Source organism: Opisthocomus hoazin, chromosome 27, assembly GCF_030867145.1.
Source record: "Opisthocomus hoazin isolate bOpiHoa1 chromosome 27, bOpiHoa1.hap1, whole genome shotgun sequence".
NCBI classification, from domain to species: domain Eukaryota; kingdom Metazoa; phylum Chordata; class Aves; order Opisthocomiformes; family Opisthocomidae; genus Opisthocomus; species Opisthocomus hoazin.
In genome coordinates, this window is record NC_134440.1 from 5250433 (window position 1) to 5268631 (window position 18199).

At 57.0% G+C, this 18199-nt stretch overlaps 2 protein-coding genes across 3 annotated transcripts in view; one reads left to right on the forward strand and one right to left on the reverse strand.

Annotated features, from left to right (window-relative positions):
* Window positions 1-8622, forward strand: part of CTXN1 (cortexin 1) — a 42230-nt gene extending 33608 nt beyond the window's left edge. The window contains exons 2-4 of one of the 2 annotated variants that reach the window (XM_075444089.1): window positions 414-531; window positions 6390-6503; window positions 7021-8622. In XM_075444089.1, coding sequence (XP_075300204.1) covers window positions 7154-7441 — 288 coding nt within the window. In that variant the 5' untranslated portion in view covers window positions 414-531; window positions 6390-6503; window positions 7021-7153 and the 3' untranslated portion in view covers window positions 7442-8622. The remainder of the gene's footprint in view (window positions 1-413; window positions 532-6389; window positions 6504-7020) is intronic. The other variant, XM_075444088.1, reaches the window with a different exon arrangement.
* Window positions 8623-11561: 2939 nt separating this feature from the next.
* The window catches only part of LOC104330848 (fibrillin-2), a 111800-nt gene continuing 105162 nt past the window's right edge, over window positions 11562-18199 (reverse strand). The window contains exons 57-64 of the mRNA XM_075444028.1: window positions 18036-18161; window positions 16784-16906; window positions 15545-15661; window positions 15154-15282; window positions 14342-14461; window positions 13629-13860; window positions 12934-13102; window positions 11562-12140 (exon numbers count right to left, since the gene is read on the reverse strand). Of these exons, the coding sequence (XP_075300143.1) occupies window positions 11766-12140; window positions 12934-13102; window positions 13629-13860; window positions 14342-14461; window positions 15154-15282; window positions 15545-15661; window positions 16784-16906; window positions 18036-18161 (1391 nt within the window). The 3' untranslated portion in view covers window positions 11562-11765. The remainder of the gene's footprint in view (window positions 12141-12933; window positions 13103-13628; window positions 13861-14341; window positions 14462-15153; window positions 15283-15544; window positions 15662-16783; window positions 16907-18035; window positions 18162-18199) is intronic.

The window sequence follows — 18199 nt, forward strand, 5'->3', positions numbered from 1 at the left end:
GAACATCTTCACGGCCAGCTGTGCCCCCAGCATCTCTCTGATGTGCAGTCCCTCATCCTGGGTGCACCAGGCGATGGCCTGTCTGGCTGGGGTGTGCCTGTCCCGCAGGGATGCTCTGCTCGCTCCGGAGCATCTCAGGCTGCCAGGAGTGGGGCCGTGGGGCTGGGACAGACGCTGCCTGTGGACAGACAGATGTCTGGGGTGTGTTGGAGGGGGAGAGTGGTGCAGACGCGTTGCCCTGGGGATTAGAGGGGCTGTTTGGGGCGGGGAACACAGGGATCCAGGAGCTGTAGCCCGGGGATGGGCAGGCTCTCCCATGGTCTGGCTTTCCCAGGCAGGGAGCTCACGAAACTTCTCTCAGCTCCAATTGCTGTGCTCCACCTTTTATTATAATTGATTCTGCATCGCCATAGGAACCCGCTCCAGCGTGAGTGAAGAGCAGCTGCCTTCCCTGTGCGCTCTCCAGGAGAGAGGCGGCTGCTCCTTCCCTCGAGATGGCAAGCGATGGAGCCGGGAGTCCATGCCAGCCAGGTACCGTCCGGGCCCCATCCCCTCTCGCGGGCTGACGCTGTGGGGAGCAGAGCCAGGGAGAGCAAGGGGGGGGGAATTCCCTCTGTGCTCAGCTGCCAGGGACCCCCCACCCCTCGCCGTGGTGGGCTCAGGAGATGGGGCTGGCTCTGTTTGCCTGGTGCTGGGGACCACTATGTCTTCTGATGATGGTTGTCAGGTCTGGATGGAGAGGGCAGGAGGCAGGGTGGGCTGGGTGGGAGCAACCTTTCCTTGGGGTTTATCTTCTTCCCGGGTGGCTCGGTTTGGCAGTGGTGGGATTTCCGTGTGTGCTGGGATGACGGCAGAGAGGGGGCACGTGAAGGGTGTGCTGCAGAGCCCCGCACTTGGCCCAGCTTCCCGTGCTCCTCAGGGGGACCAGGGGTCACAGAGCCTGGGATCTGGGGGCAATCACCTCTGCTTAGCTGGCGCTGGGTGGAAGCTCCTCCTTGGCTGAGGGGGTTGTCCCCTTCAGTTGCATCCAAGCAGATGGGACATCCCTCACATGCCACGTCCCATGCTCCTGCCCTGGCCTGATCTGCTCAGTTCTCCCTTCCATGTCCAGGGTCTGCTCTACCGCTGGGCTCAGCTGCAGTGGGTGGCTGCATGAGACCATAGAAGCAGTGGTGGAGAAGGTGGCCTTCCCGTTAGCCATGGGCTGCTTGAGCAGAAGACTGGCCAAGGTCTAACATCAGGGCTTGGGGTACAGACGTGCTGGGCTGGAGTCCCAGCCTGTCCTGCCATTCCTTGTGGTGGAAGGTGCTTGAAGAGAGGTGTTGTGAGCAGGCTTGAGAGCGTGAGGAGACCTCTGGATACAGCAGACCAACTGGGTGATCCTGCTGAGACCTGGGATCTTCCTTAGGCGTGGGTCCTGGCAGCTGGTCCAGACCCATGGCAGGATGTCTCCTGGGCCCCATATGTCCTTGCCCACCAATGCGCTGAGCCCTGACACAGCCAGGGGATGGCGAGGGGCTGAGAGGGTTCGTGAAGGACCCCCCAGGATCCTGCTGTAGGTAATGAGCATTCACAGACAGAAGCCCAGTGCTGGGCTGTAGGACCTGGGCAGAGCCTGGCGCTGCCTGTCCCTGGGCAGCTGCCTGGTGTTTGCCTGCGTGGCCGGGACGGATGCACCCCATGGGGGTGTGAAGGTGTGTGGGGGTCTTGGCATCCCTCCTGGGGCCCAGCATTGTCTGTACAGCGCATGTGCCCCCCTCGGCGGGGCCGGGAGGGTCTTTCCCTGCCCAGGGCGTTCAGTGGAGGGTGCTGGGGTTAAGGCTCGCTCCCCAGCGCAGTAAGAGGGAAGCTGGGAAGGGGAAGTTGCACACACGGCTCTCCCGGCAAACTGGGCCCCTGAAATGGGAAACAGCTTGGTTCCTGCTGGGCCCGGCTGTCTGCTCAACAAGGACAGAGGAGATGGCCCCCGTGTGAGCCCTGCACCAGCGTTTGGTGGCAAAGGCTGGAGCAGATCTGCAGGGACAACGCAGCGATTTGGCTTTGGGATGCGTAGGAAGGGAACACAGAAATACATCGGGATAGTCCCAGCCCTGCTTGCTCCCGGGTCCAGGGTGCATCCCGTAAAGCAGCTGGAGAACACAGCCCTGCGTTCTCAGCACGTGCCAGCCAGGAGGTCCACAACGTGCTTTTATATGGGGCAGAAAGACCTCTGAGAACCTGGTGCAGCTCTTTGCTCCAGGGCTCTGCGTCCCGTTGGAAGCCCGGCTTCCCCTGGCAGAGCCTCCGGTTGCGCCGACGCTGGCAGCCGTGCAGTGACCCAGTGGGATTCGTTCGTCTGACCCGGCAGCAACATTGACTGAAAAAGGCAATGTGAACCCTGCAAAGAATCCGGCTCCGTGTCACGGTGCCAGGCGCGAGGGTTCCTTCCCAGCAAGGGACGAGCGGACCCGCCTCAGACAGACGGACCCTTGGCTTTGGGAGCGCAGGAGTGCGACGACGGAGGGAGCGCCGAGGCCTCGCTGCACTTGCAAGTAAAGCCTTTTCCCATCTCCCAGGAGCTTAGGTCCTAGGAATCCTCCCGCTTAGGCAGGAACTTGTTTGCCTGCAACCCTCGCGAGGGCGTTTTGCTTTCGTATCTCCCCGGCGATCGCGTTTGCTGTCGGGTTGCAACAGGCGGTTGGGCACCATGTGCAGCGACGCGATGAATATGAACCAAGGGGAGCGCGCGGAGCTGCCTCCGGCGAGACCCCGGGCTCCCACGGAGCAGCAGATCTGCTCTCAGCCCTTTGCCCGAGCCCTGTGTTAGTCCTTACGCTACGCCGCTCCCCTGCCCTGCTCATTTTGACCACAGAACCATCTTGGTTGGGCATTTCCAGGACCCTGGAGGCATCTGTCTTCTGAGTTTTTCTCCTAGATGTCTCAAATCGATTTGTGTGGGGAGCAGCAGTAGGTTTGGGCTTTTCAAAGCGGGGTTATTAGCACTGTCCCAACGAATTTGCTCCAGTTCTTACTCTGTGTGCTGTCATTTTATTCTGGTCTCTACGAAAGCTTCATCTGAACGTGTTTTAGCCCCTCCTAGCTCTCGTCCATCAAAACCAGCTCCGCTTTCTCCTGTTAAGACATTAGTCTCATTCCTCATGGTTATATAATTGTAGAAGTCTATTTTTGGTTATGAAAGTACGAAGCTGGGTATATTTAAAAGTGTGCAAACAGAGTAATTCCCGAGTTGTGGGGCTGCATTCATGACACTGTGCAATTAAACCCCGCTCCGCTCTGGCTCATGTCCTGTCATCTTCCAGTTTCATTCTTTGAGCGGATCAGGCTTTTCTGGTGCAATTCTGCTTTACAGTGCAAATCATGTGGGTTTGTTTTGTTTTTTTTTTTTAATTCCTGCTGATAAAACGCACACCTTTCAGTGCCAGGTGTGGCAAAGCTGACAAACTCCCAGCCCCCCGCGACAAATTCACCCGTGACTTGGGGGGCTGCCTTATCGCCTGGGCCCTGGGTCCGGAGCTGGGCTCCCGCTCTCCGTCCCCCGCACGCCGGCTGCGCGGGCTGTGCACCAGCGCAGAGCAAAGCACGGCTGCGCTGAGGCTCCCGGCTTCATCTTTTATTTGCTGGTGGGAGTCAGCTGTTTGGAGGAGGAACAGGTTATTTTTGAGCAAGGTTACTTCACTGTAAATTGGAAGTAACACCCAAAATGTTCATATCCAGAAATCGCTTTCCGGCTGACACAGATGACTTTCTCCAGCTGCTTTCCCTAATTAGGCTCTGATTCTGCTTGGGACACTTCTTAGAATCAAAGGATGGTTTGAGTTGGGAGGGATTTGAGTTGGGAGGGACCTTTCCAGGCCACCCAGTCCAACCCCCTGCCATCAGCAGGGATATCTTCCACTGGATCGGGCTGCTCAGAGCCCCGTCCAGCCTGGCCTTGAATGTCTCCAGGGATGGGGCATCTCCCACCTCTCCGGGCAACCTGTGCCAGGGTTTCACCACCCTCAGAGTAAAAATTTTCATCCTTATATCTGAATTTACCCTCTTTTAGTTTAAAACCATCACGCCTGTTCCCACCTTTCTTACAAGCCCCCCTTAGGTATTGAAAGGCTGCAATAAGGTCTCCCCGGAGCCTTCTCTTCCCCAGCCTCCCGTGCTTTCCCACCCACTACCTAGCTCTAGGTCTCGACTCCCGGTCGAAAACCTGCAAGGACTGAAAGGGTGGAATGAGCTGGCGCTAGCAGAAGTGCCTGGGTGTAGTCCAGCGAGCAGGCTGAGTCACGCCAGCGCTGTGCAGCCCCATCCCTGCCGAGAGCCCATCACCTCCCTTCCCTGCCCACTCAGCTTCGCAGCCCGGAGGTGTCTGCCGTGGGAAGGGTGAGCCCTCCGTACCAGATGGCATCCTGCGTCGGTAAACACTGCGCCACACTGCTTTTTGAAATAAATCTCTCATTAGATACTTGCCATTCCCAAATTAACATTTAATTCGTGTTTCATACCCAGAAAAAAATCTCACCGCAGCGTTGCTAAACTGTTGACAGTGATGCTCTTCCTTTGTGAGTTCTGTTGCTATTAAGCAATTTCCTTGCTCACGTATTCTTTTTAGTTACTAAGGGAACATGAATCTTAATAAAACTCAATCAAATGTTCCTTAAATAACAGCTGCCTTCGTTTAACTGTCTTATCAGCCTTTTTTTTTTTGCTTGGCTCAAAATTCCCGGGAAATTAAGATCTGATTCTTCACAGAGTAATGAAAAAGCAACGCATCCCAAGTGCGAGGGAAATCCTTTCTCCTGAATACTATAGGATATAATGCTCGGGATACTGTTTAGCAGAATATCTTGTATTTTGTCCTGAATGTGCCTGTTCCTCCCGGCGCTTTTGATGTGAGTCAGTTGGCCACCTCCAGATACACGGTTTGTGCTTGGGTCACTCACATTGCAGCAGGGCCTTTCCTGAGCATCTCCGGCACCGAGAACCACGACGGGGGATTTTCTGAACCCGGATGTGTCCGTGGGAAGCGTGAGTCTCCCCTGAGCACAGCGGAGTGCAGCGGAGGGACCGTGGTGCCCCGACAATGCCATGCCTGCGAAGCCCAGGGGGGTCCCAGCGCACTGGGAGCTCTGCAAGGGGATGGGGGCTGCAGAGAGCTGCGCCTGTCCCCAGAGACCTCCGTGCAGAGGAGCGGGATGCTCTGTCCCATCAGTGCTCCTCCGTGGGTGGGCTTTGCCCCCTTAGATAGGGCCACGTGGAGCCATCACCTGCTGGCTGGGGACAGGAGACCCAAGTGCTCCCCGCCGAGGTAGAAGCTCCTCCAGCTCAGGTCCCCCATCCTCCTGCCCTCCCAGGATGGTACCCATGCCGTGGGAGCTTTATTTGACTTATCCCTGCACCCCATGCTCGGCTGGGGATATATGGGGGGGGAAGGGATAAACCCCACCATGATGGTAGCCTGACAGTCTGAGGGGCTTCTGGATGGGACCACACGAGGGGTGGTCAACTCAACGTGACGTGGGATGTCGGTGCAGTTTCCCTCTGGGGAACAGCACTGGGTGCTTCCCTGCAATAGGGTGACTGTAACAAACCAGGACAAAGCCCAAGGGACCCCTGGACCCTCAGCAGGTGACTGGGAAGCTGGTGTTAGTGGAAAGGCCACGGGTGGTCGGTGTTTGGGGGCTCAGCGATACCCTGGCCAAATATCAAAGCAGGGCTGCCAGCTCAGGGCTCGCCACCCCCGTGGGCAGGGGGGTTACGGTGGGGCTTTGTCCCGGGGGAGAGCGGGGCTGGATTGCTCGGTGCTATCGAGAGAACACCCCATGCCTGGGCTAGACATGAGAGATGTGTCTGGGAAGGAGCATCCCAAGTAACGGGGCTTAAAAGCTGGAGAGCTGCTGTGCTTGCCTTGTTGCTGCTACATGAAATTATTTTTAAAGCCTGCGAGCGCTGGTCCTCGTGATGTCCCAGGAGCTGCAGCTAAAGGAAAGCGAGCAGGTCCTCAGCGTGAGCCAGAGCCATGCTGAACCTGCTCTGGTCTGGATCTGGGTGCCTTGGCCTTGGAACAGGGCTCTGCCTGTTACTTTCCCGCTGATGTTGCTCCCAGAGTCGGTGTTGCTGCCTGGGAGCGCAGGGGGAGGCTTTGGCCGCTTCCTGATGTCTCCCAGTGGGGCTTGTGGGTTTTTTGGGGACTCTCCACAGCGCTGAGAGCACGCAGGCTGCAGGGTGCTGCAAGAGGAGGTTGGTGTGGATGTCCCCATAGGAGAACTCCATCCAGTGCTGGTCTGACAAGAGACACCCAGAACTTCAGAGGTGCCTTGCAGTGTTTTGCTATGACTCCAAGTGACTGTGGTCCTTTTAACCTCCTTTGCTATCTTTGTCCTTCTGCTTTGCATCCCTAGCCCAAGAAAGCTGGACCCTGGAGATCTTTCCTCAGTGACGTGGCTGTTTGGACACAGCCTTCTCCTCCTTCTGCTGCAATAGCAATGCCAGTGTCCCCACGCAGCTGCAGCGAGGTAGGTGCCCTCCTTCTCCATGGGGACTCAGCTCCTTCTAGACCCGGTGCGAACCCAAAGGCAGTCATCGTGCCAAGGGAAATGCAGCAGCTGGACACGTATCCCTCAGTAGGAGTGGGCAAACTCTGGGCTTGTGTCCATCTTGGGGAGAACTTTAAGACCAGACTAGTTAAAGCCCTGAGCAGCCCACTCTGACTCCACAGCTGAGGTCCTTTTCAGTGTGAATTTTCCTGTGATTCAGGGCACCTGGTCCGAAGGGTCCTGCAGCACTGGGCTTGGCTGGTGGGCACCCTCTCCAGAGGGTCACTGGGGATTTGTGACTGGAGAGGCAAGCTCTGCACTGGTGCCCTGGATTGCCCACCCGTCCCACGTCTTCGTGCCACTTGCAAGTGGCTTCTTGAGCTTGCTGAAAACCCAGGGATCCGCCTGTGAACTTCCCCGCCCCTGGTTATTGAGCAGAGCTGGTGTAGCCCGTGGACAGTTTCTCCTCCCTCACCATCTCTGCTTTCCCCTCCAGGAGCTCTTGGCCTGGGCAGGAGCGAGTCCCGAGCTCGGCGTAGCAGCGCCGGCGGCTATGGAGTAACCCGTGCTCTGGGTGCGTGGGCACAGCGGGAGGCTGAAGCTGGCTGCCCGGGCACCGGGGCGGCCGAATGCGCCCTGCCCACGCGCTCCTCGCCTCTGCCATGAATGATGCATCGACGATGGATTATGAACTGCTCTCCCCCTCCTTGGTTGAGCACCCAGCCGGCACCGCGGGTATGGATGCTGAGCAGAAAACCGTCTTTGCCTTTGTCATCTTCCTCCTGGTCTTCTTGGTGATGCTGATGGTGCGCTGCTTCCGCATCCTGCTGGACCCCTACAGCCGCATGCCCGCCTCCTCCTGGACTGACCACAAGGAGGGGTTGGAGAGGGGCCAGTTTGACTACGCCTTGGTGTAGAGGGCAGGGATGGGGCGAGCCTGGGTGCTCTCTGTGCCTCCCACCCCAGCTGGCCCCGGCCCCGGCCCCCCCTTCCTCTGTGGTGTTGCCCCGGGCCAACAGCGATGCTCTGGGCAGGGAGGTGAGGTCGGGCTCTTGGCCAGGGTGGGTTTTCTAGGGGTTTCTCTCTTTTCTAAGCACTTTTCGGTTCTCTTCGCGGTCTGTGGGACTCTTGGAGAGATGTGTCGGAGGGGTGAAGTGACTCCGCGTGGTCCCCGCTGCCCGCTGTGCCCCCCGGGCAGCGTCGCGTGCTGCGGTGAGGGGCAGGAGGCGATGGGGCAGGGCATGGCGGGACCTGCCCTCAGCCACGGCCCGCGGGGCTCCTGGTCTGGCTGGCTCTGCCTGGTGCCAGGCCAGAGCTTTGACCCCCCCACCTCCTCCTGCCCCCCACATCGCTCTCGTCTGTGTCCGCCGGGCAGTGCCGACCGTGGTCCAGTGCGTGTGTGTGCGTCCCTGTAGCTGAGCTGTGTCTGTCAGGGGGTTTATAGGCACCAGACCCAAGTGCTGGCTTTGTTCCTCTCTTTGTGGCAGCCCCAAGTGCCCCCTCCCCACAAAGGACGGGGAGATGGAGACCCCCCCTCCCCGCCATGCGCAGCCCCCTTTCGGCATCCAGCCCTGCAGCCTGCTCTCCGCTTTTACACCGTCGTGACCTGTCCCTGCTCAACTGGTGAAAATGGTCTGAGCAAGGCGCAGTCGTGCAGCCACCTCCAGACCTGCCTGGGTGGCCCCGCTGGGATCCCAGGAGGGAGCGAAGGTCCCACACGACACTTGGGAGATGCTCCTCAGCCAGCCCAATCCTGGCAGCCTCCCGCCGGCATCCCGCGCTGGCCAGTCCCTGCTCCAGCGGGACCTGGGTGGCCTCCCCACGTCCAGGGGTGCTGGGGGTGGGCAGCCCTTCCCTGGCCATCCCGCGGCTCCACGTCGGAAGGGCTCTTTAAATAGCCGAGGGGCAAACAAGGCTGTCCTCCTGCCCCTCTGTGGGAGCGTGCCTGTTGAGTAGGGGGTGCTGCAGCTAGCCACGGGGCTAGCAAAAGCCGTGGTGGGTTATGGCTGTGGGCCACTGAGAACGTTTGTACTAAGGGATTTGAGCCCATGGGGGAGAACCTCTTCCCCCACCATGGAAATAAAGCTGCACTGTGCTAACCCCACACAGCTCTTCCTCTGCTCTTTGATGCGTCCCTGCAGACACTCGGAGGAGCACTGGCAGTGGTGGGCTGCCCCATCTGGCAGTGTTCAAGGCCAGGTTGGCTGGAGCTCTGAGCAACCTGGTCTGGTAGAAGATGTCCCTGCTCATGGCAGGGGGGTTGGAACTAGATCATCTAAGGTCCTTCCCAACCCAAACCATTCTATGATCTCTCCCTGATTGAGCCAAGACCCCCCCCCATCTCTCAGCACACTCTGGAGCAGTTGCACAGACGATGGGTGCCTTGTGGGACAGGAGCATCACACCCAGGCCATGGTGCTGTGGACCTGGGTGCATGCTCCTTCAGGGATGCGCAGAGGATGCTCCATGGCCACGGCACGGCACCTGGGCCAGTGGTGCTTGGCAAGGACAGTCACAGCTTGGCCACGTCTGCTGCGGGACCCATGGGCTAAGTCGTCTCCAGCACCCTGGGTCTGTGCAGGCACAGCAGGCAGCAGCCCAGGAGGTTCTGCTGCATCCAGAGAGACCTCCTGGACGTGTGGGTGCAGGTCATCTCCGGGCAGTCCCCGAGGGCGCAGGAACACTGACATGGAGGAAGAGGGAAGGATTCACTGCCGGACAGGCAGGACGTGGGGTCCCAGCACACCCGGCTTCTGCAGCCTCTGCCACCACTGTCCAACACAAGTCTGACACCGTCACCTACTGCCAAGCCCAGGAAGCTGTTTGGGGGACAATTTTCAGTTGTCTGAGCTCACTGGGAGCATGATGTCCTTTGTCCCAGGTTCCATCCCATGACTGTGTCCCCCCCCTCCCCAAGCTGTGCCCCTGCCCTCCAGCACCCAGCAAGGCAGTGGGCTCCCGCCCGGCCAGGGATGCTGCGGCCCTGCCTGCCATCTTGTGGCACATGGCTATGCCCAGACGAGGAGGAAGACACAGAACCACTTAACCCAAAATAATTTTATTGTTGCTGTTGCTTCTGATACAAAAAGGGATTCCACAAAGAGCCACCTCTCTGTGCGGGACAAGGGGAGCACAGGTTTTGCGTTTCAACACTCCCCCCCAAAAAACAACCAGCAAGACATGTCAATATAAAAAACAAAAAAACACGGCACCAGAGAGGAATGAAGGAAACCTTGAGCTATTTCATTTGAGACTTTTGGCTCAACACACACACACAAACCCATCTCTGCTAATTTATTATTATTAATAATTTTTTTTTTTAAAAAAAGCACCTGTTGGAAAACAAAAACAAAAACAAAACAAAATAATAAAAAAACCCCCAAACATCAGGCCACCCATCCTGTCACAAGCTCTGGGACTCTTGCAAAATCCAGAGTCTGGAGCTGCGTTATGCGAAAGAGTTTTCAAGTTTGACGTTAGCCCAAATACAGTATACATACACTTCCCCCACCCCACGCGGCGGCAGCGTACCAGGAAAAAACCAACCCTCCCCAAGTACCAAAACAAACAAAAGCTACAGGAATATGCACTCCTCACAACAACGAGCAGTCGTAACTTTGGTGGTTATACATAAATATGAAGGGGTGGCTGGATACAGTGCACTAACGCTGACGATTCAGTGCCAGCACCAGCTTCGGAAAGCTGGAAGCACCTTCGGTTTGTTGCTAAGGTAGTCTTGTGTGTCACCAGAGTGAATTAGCACCTTTCCGCCCCGCGATGACGCTCAGGGCCGATGCAGAACTGAAGACAGATTCATGCGAAACTAGGGAATGGCGTTGCAGAGGCCAGCGGTGGGAGGAAGACCCTGGAGGGAGGAAGAAAAGCCCACCTGGACAGACCGGTCTGGACAGGCTACCTGAGGCAGCAGGGAGACCTCAATTCACTTAATTAATATTTTCCAGACTCTTTTTAGTGCATTTCTTTCGGCTGCATTAACCAGAGACTGACCCAGATGTGTGTGACAACCAGAGGGGAGCGGCCCGCAGCCCCCCCGTTGCAGAAGTGCTCCTGACCCGGGGGGGTCTGGCCGTCAGCACCGGCGTCACGCAGACGGGGTGGCTTGGAGTCTCAAGGACTGTTTGCAGAACGAAGCTCTGGCTGTGCCTGCCTCCTCCTCCCTGCCAGGCTGCAGAGATTTCCCCCCCCCATCCCCATCCCCATCTTGCTCCTGGTGGCGGGAAGCTTTTCACGGGATTTTCAAGCGCTCACGGGGGTGGTGGCCAGGAGCCCTGTCCCTGTGGCTTGCCACACGCGTCCTGCCAAGCCCTCCATCCCCTCTAGCACGGGGGAGTCTGGACCAGACTCCTGCCATTTTCCCTGGCAGTTGAGTTTGTCCAACCACGTTCACCAATGCAATTATTTGCCCTTCCCCAGAGCTCCTCCTCGTTTATCAAAGGACACCTTAACCCCTGGACTTGCTGGAGCTCTGGAAAAGCCCTTCCAGCTCCGGTCTTTGGAGGTGTGCGTGTGTTCAGCATACCACAGCGTGAAAACCCTGGCTTCCCTACAGGAGCCCGTGGTCCCGTGGCCCAGCTGCTTCGCGATGGGAGGTTAGCAACCTGAGCTGCCCCTTCACTCAGAGGTGACCTTCTCTGTTTGATGGAGGAGCCCAAAAGGACCAGAGGACATGGAGAGGACAGAGAGAGACAGAGCACAGCCAGCGTAGCTATGGGACGGTTTCTGCAGCACCATCATGACAATGCGGAAGCAAAGGAGGAAAGAAGAGCTGTTGGGAAATGCACTAAGAGCACACCGTGCCGTAGCTCCTTCCAAACCTGCCCCCAGGCCCCCCTCACATCTCCCGGGCCGTGGGGTGGCTTATGGCCCGTGACCACGAAGGACAGGCAGCGTCCCCATGGTACTGCCCTTAACAGTATCTTGGTTACAGGGGGCAGGCAGGAGAGCGGGGGAGTCCCTGCGAACACGGTTTGACCCTTTGGCAAAGCTTTCACGAGCTCTTTCGCGGGGTGGCTCGGTTTTGACTCAAGCACCCCGTGCAGCGGGGAACCCCTGCGTGGCCGAGGCGAGTGCTGAGCCCCGAGGGACATTTCCCATCAGCCGCCCAGCGCGGCGGGGGAGGCGGTGGCAGGGGGTGCGGTGAGAGAAGAGGCAGTTGTTTCCAGGCGTGGATGGCAAGGCTAAGGACTGTACTGTCGGTTGGGTGGGTGGATCTCATGGATGTTAGTAGAGCTGGAGCTGGAGCTTCATCCTCAGTGCTTGGCCCAGCTCCCCTGCTAAGTAGTTGAGGTGGTTCTTGGCCTCTAGTTTCTGCAGTTCCCTCTTGCGATACAGGGGCACGCTCACGATTTCCAGCAGGTAGGTGCCAGGCACTATTTTCTTGCGGCCGAGGTGCAGGTAGCTGAGCCCCTCTTTTTGGTGGATGCGGAAGTAGCCATCCTCGTTCCCGTGGGAGATTAGGTACCGCACACGGTTCTCCAGGGGCTCCACAGCTGGCAGGAGCTCCAGGATGTGCTCCTTGTGTGCCAGGTCGGAGAGGTTCAGCGTCATGGACAGAGGAGCATCCACATCCATGCTGGCCAAGTTCACAGTGTGATCCTTTGAAAGGAACCAGCATGTTACTTACAGATACCAAGAAAAGCTCTTGACCAGGTGAAGGAGGACTCGATTTAGAGGAGTTCTGCGCCATGGGCCACCCCAAAGCAGCTCTGAGATGTGGCTATGACTTCTATGGCCCTTGCTTTCCTTCAAGTGTTTCTTTGTACCTTGTTTGTGTCTTTGAGACTGAACCAGCCAGGACACAGCCCTCATCTCCAGGGGAAGAACTGACAAATTCAGAAACATTTTCTTCCCAAGGCTTGAAGGGCCCATAATGACCTCCCCATCCAGTCTGTCCTGCCCAGGTCTGCGAACTTCCTGGGGGAGCCTTAGACAGAGGCCAGAACTTCTCCCGGAGGAAGAACCTGTGTTTGTAGTGACAGGTCCAGTCTGGAGTCAGACAGTAAGTGCTGACAGTCCTCTACGGCCCTATGGGAACTGCTCCCCCCTCAGCTCCCCTCGCAAGGAAACATGTGCTTTATTTCTTGGTTGTATGTATCTCCAGACATTTCTGGCCAACCCACACAAGTGTGTGTCATGTAAGATTGTCCTGACTTACTCTAAGGTATTGTGGAAGACCTTCCATTTCTGCAGGACATCTGGACTCAGTGATGTCAACAAACACCAAGCACCCAGCACGGGCAGGTACACAGTGAGATACCATCCCTGCCTGGACTGAGGCAGCCCCACAGGAATGGGCACACTGCACCGGATTCACACCAGACAGCCATCCCCCAAGTGACCCAGCCCTTGCCTTGCTCCACCCCATCCAGGATGCCATGGGATTTCTTACCTGATGTTTCTCAGTGCCATTGACACTGCGTCGCTGCCGACCCCTCTTGGGGTAGCCATTTATCTTGCACTCATAGCAGGTTTCAGGGGACAGCAGGTTGTCTTCATCCTCTTCTTGTGGGGCAGGAAGGTAGGAACCTTTCCCAAAACCCAGGCCAGAAATACAGTGTCTGGTGGCAGAAGAGCAGAGAGACTCACCTCAGATTCATGCTTCAAGAAGGAAATCTTACCATTTCCCTCACTGGTTCTCCATGTGGCACCCAGAAACACATGGAGGATCACGCCTGGGTATAGGACATGGCTTGTACAGAATGGTTTGTACACAGGACATGCCTGAGAGAGACCAGGTCATGTCTCGTTTAGGTGTGGCCATTCTGTCTGCACCCTGGACTAGATGGACCTGGACTACAGTGGTAGCAGCTGCACTAACCCTTGGATCAGTGAAATGGAAGAGTAGATGCACACTAGCATGAGGATCCTGTGATGGGTGAGGAACAGTCTGGCACGAACAAGTTGAGGACTCGTGTGGGAATGGGAGCTTACAGGTTCTTGGGGCTCGTTCAAGTTGTATTGGTGGCAGAGAGCAGAAGCGTGGTGATGGAGCATGCCTGGGGACACCATGGACTTGGCAGCCTGCAACATCCCCCAGGAAGGTCCGAGGTGCCTGCAGGGACTACCTGCCGGCTGCTCTCTTACCCTTGTCCTGCTCGGAAGTAGCCTCCAGGACAGCCGCAGAGATAACCCCCGTCTGTGTTGGAGCAGCCGTAGCTGCAGGGGCTGCCGCCTGCCGAGCATTCATCCACATCCTGGCACCCCCCAAAGGCTTGGTCAAAATCGAAGCCAGACGGGCAGACGCACTTGAAACTTCCCAGAGTGTTGTAGCAGGAGGCAGAGCCGCAGGCGGTGGGGCTGGAGCACTCGTTTTCATCTGCACCCAAAGACAGCAGAACCAGTCAGAAACTTAGTGGAAGGGAGCTCCCGTGCTGCTGGTGCTCCTCACCCCGCGTGGCCAAGGACATCAGCCCACAGCCATCGCTGAGCTGGCAGCAGGCTCCCTTCTCCTGGATGCCCTGTGAGACCTCATCCCATGCAGGTCCCTGAAGGGCTGCCTCGACTTTTTTTTTACCCTCCTGCAATGCAGGGACCTGCGGGCACTGGGAGCTCAGCGCTCTGCAGAGCAGGTCCCTGATGGTCCCTGTTGCAGAGGGAACCTGGGGCAGTGCTGGGGCACTGCCTCTGGGCACAGGCACGGTCTGTCTCTGGTGCAGTGCATGAAGGTCAGCGTGGGTTCAGAGATGAACCCAGAATACCATGTCAGAGACAACCAGAGGTGGCTGGAGAGGGACTCAGGGCTTAGGTGTCCTCCATCCCACAACTACGGGATCCAGGAGCTCCCATCCCACACTCACCCACACACTGGTTCCACTGGTAGTGCTGCACGTAGCCCTGTGGGCAGCCACAGCGGTAGCCTCCGAGCACGTTCTGGCAGCCATGCTGGCATCGGTGGTTTCCATCACACTCATCCACGTCTGCAGAAAAGTAACACAGAAGGTGGTGAGACAACTTCTCCCTGTCCTGTGGGCAGCACTGGGTGTACAGTGGCCATGAGCGCATGGTACGTGCCTGGCAGCCAGCATGAGGGTGCCATGGAAGTGGGTGGTTCTTCAGCCTAGTATTTTTTCTGCAGCTTGGAATTGAGTAAACACCCTCAGCCCCAAGGCCCCCACACAACCTCTTACAGCCCCTGCTTGGATGTTTTTTGATTTAAGGTCTGGCCTGGACCATTACCAGGGCGGCTGGACTAGATGACCCACAGAGGTCCCTTCCAACCCCGAACATTCTGTGATTCTGTGATTACCCGATCTGCTGTACTTTGGACTGCCGGTGCTGAACATAGGCTTTTCTTTAGTGTAGCACATGGTGGGGATTTGCCAGTATGAGATCTTCCCTGGGGAGATACAGGACCATTCCTTTCCCACCTTTGGCTGCTTTGGTTGCAGCACCAAGACCTTCATCTACTTGTCCAAGCGCCGGTGTTTCTCTAGGCAGGTCAGGCACTGACCTCTCCTTTGCACCAGGGCTTCCCATGGGGTTTCTGGTGCCCCACGGTAAGGATTAGTCCCTTCTTGGCTGGACTGAGCTCCCTTAGAGACTGTGAGTGAACTAGAAACTCTTCTACATGGAACACGCTTCTGTCAAAGCCCCAGAGACACAGACCCACCTTCGCAGTTGACACCAGAGCTGTCCAGGGAGAATCCTTTCTGACACTCGCAGTTGTAGCTGCCCGGCGTGTTCAGACACTGTCCTTTGGCTCCGCACAGAGAGGGCTGAGCTGTGCACTCGTTATTGTCTGCAAAACACCAGCGGCTGCTTGTAAGTCCATCCCCAAGGAGGTGGCTGCGTGCGGCTTTGCAGCCAGCCACCTTGCGTCACGGAGCTCAGCCCAGTGCGAGCACAGACAGACGAGTCAGATGCACAACCCCAGGCCGACTGGAGAGGGGCACTGCTCTAGAGCCAAAGCTGGGGGGCTGGAGAGACTCTTCCATGCTTAAAGCTAACGCATGGGGACCTTTCTCACGCTGTGTAGCAGAGCAGCGAATGCCTCTACTCACCGATGCAGGATGAGTGGTGCTGAGTGAAGCCTGGCGGGCATTTGCAGTTGAACCCTCCGATAATGTTCACGCAGAGGAACTGGCAGTTGTGCTGCTTGGTGGAACATTCATCCAAGTCTAAAGCAACAAGCACAAGAACACGTGTCTCAATTTATCTTACCGAGAGGTCTTATCTTTGTGGTCTGAGTCTGTGACACCTGCACGTACGCGGTGATACACAGTGGTCCTGGGCAGACCAGGACCTGACATGGACCAGCCTCAGGAACAACAGACACAAAGTTCTTACAAGAGAATAACAAGTCAGAGGGCTGGAACCTCTTGGCTGGGAGAGCTGGGGCTGTTCAGCCTGGAGAAGAGAAGGCTCCGGGGAGACCTTGGAGCAGCCTGCCAATACCTGAAGGGACCTACAAGAAAGCTGGGGAGGGACTTTTTACAAGGGTTTGTAGTGATAGGGCAAGGGGTAATGGCTTAAAACTGAAAGAGAGGAGATTTAGATTAGATTGAGGAAATAAATTCTTCACTCTGAGGGTGGTGGGGCCCTGGCCCAGGTTGCCCAGAGAAGCTGTGGCTGTCCCCTCCCTGGCAGTGCTCAAGGTCAGGTTGGATGGAGCTCTGAGCAACCTGGTCTGGTGGAAGGGGTCCCTGCCCATGGCAGGGGTGTGGGAATGAGATGATCTATAAGGTCCCTTCCAACCCTTAACGATCTGTGATTCTATAAAGTCCGGGGAGCCCCTCCCCACCTCAGCTGCTGATCATATACAGACAGGTTTGGAAGATGCAGAGATTTGTCTCTGCCTCTCCTGTAACCCACAAATTCCAGACTCCCAGGCCACCCTCCTCACAGCCCGACACATCAGCACTGTGAGTGGTGGGCGAAGCCCCAGCCTGGCAGCTGCCGGCACCACGAGGAGCCCAGCAGTGCCAGTCCACTTGTAGGAGACATGCAGGCTCAAGGCCCCTGGAGTTCAGCACAGCTTGGGATATGCTGTGCAGTCTGTAGGAAAGGGCAAGGAGTAGTATTTTCTTCCTGATGAGACAGGTCTAGAGTGTCTGTGGAAGGATGAAACCCTGATGCAGCAGTCCACGAGGGTCCAGCATGGCACCTTTCCCCATGGCTAGCCTTGTCCTGTGGCTGAACAGAAGGACCTGGCTCTTCTGGCACATGTTAATCAGCTCTCGCCATCCCTGCTGCTGCCCGAGATGAGGCAGGGTCTCTGCTGTCTTCTCCTGGGTGAATACCTTTGCAGATCTTCCCATCTTCTTGCAGAATGTACCCTCGGGGGCAGGAGCACTGGTAGCTGCCTTCTGTGTTCTTGCAGATGAAGTTACATGGCTTAGGAGACTGGTTACACTCATCCAAATCTAGACGCGAGAGACAAGACACATAAACATTCACAGGCTGTGCTGCTGGACTGGGTCCCCACCACCCCTTGGACCATTCAGTCTACCAAGGGGCTCCTGAATAGACCCCAGGTTTCACGGCCCCACAGAACTAAGTGGTCAGATGGCCCTGTGGGTCCTGGCACTCCCTGCCCCAGATAAATGCATCTTTTCCACTCTCCAGGAAGCAGGTGAGAAGAGACAGAGGCTTTGAGGGAGCACCTCACTTGGGGCCAGCACAACAAATCTAGATCTCCTGTAGGAAGAGAGCTGAATCCTCTCCCTGCTCAGGTGTGGGATGCTGTGTGACCTGGTGGATCTGAGTGACATCTTTTCCAGCTCCTTCCTAGCTGAAGAGATGGGTAGATGCTCCTCCTGAGTACTGGGAACATCAGGGATGGGCCAGCCCTGTTCTTCTGGAGCTTCGTCACCTCTGCCCACCTCTGCAGCTCTGACAAACCACATAACTTTGAGCCAGGCTGGAGGGCACAAAGCTGGAGAAAGGGCAAGGATGTTTAGAGATGAATCCTGTCCTGGTGCTCAAGGTCATATCTGCTCTACTTCTGGGCAGAACTTGGTTTCTGGGAGCCATGGCCTCTTTTTCCACACCATGTCTAGGACACACAGCTGCTGGCATGGTCGTGAACACCATCTCAGTACTGGAAGTAGGGCACATCCTCAACTTCTTCAGCACTTCCCCAGGTGCCTGCAGCTGTGATTCCAGGGGTGCCTTTTATGTCAACCTCTGGACTCCCAACATGGCATTTAGGCTGGCTAGAACCAGCAGCCCTGCCACAAAAGGTTTGGCTGCCCATGGACTTTCAGCTCTGGATCACACTCCCTGCCTGTGACTGCTGGGGTCAGAGGGAGAAGACCAGAAGCCTGGGTTTTAAGGAGTGAAACAACATGGAGTGATGACTTTGATGCACAGAGGACCACGCAATAGGGCAAAGTGTCCAGAGCCCTGCTACGCGTGTGCAGGACAGTACGGACAGAGATGAGGGCAGGACCCAGGCAGGTGCTACAGGACCCTCTCTTTGCATGCTGGAAAGTAGGGGTGGGAGTCTGCCAAGGGCTGTCCAGGGACACGGGTTGCCTTCTCCTGACTCACCCACACAGGCTGTGCCTGTGATATCCGCCGTGTAGCCCAGCCTGCAGTGGCAGCGGAAGGAGCCGATGCTGTTGATGCACTGCCCGTTCTTGCAGAGGTTGGGTAGCACCTTGCACTCGTCGATGTCTGCAGGAGGGAGGGAAGGACCCGTTAGTGCCAATGCT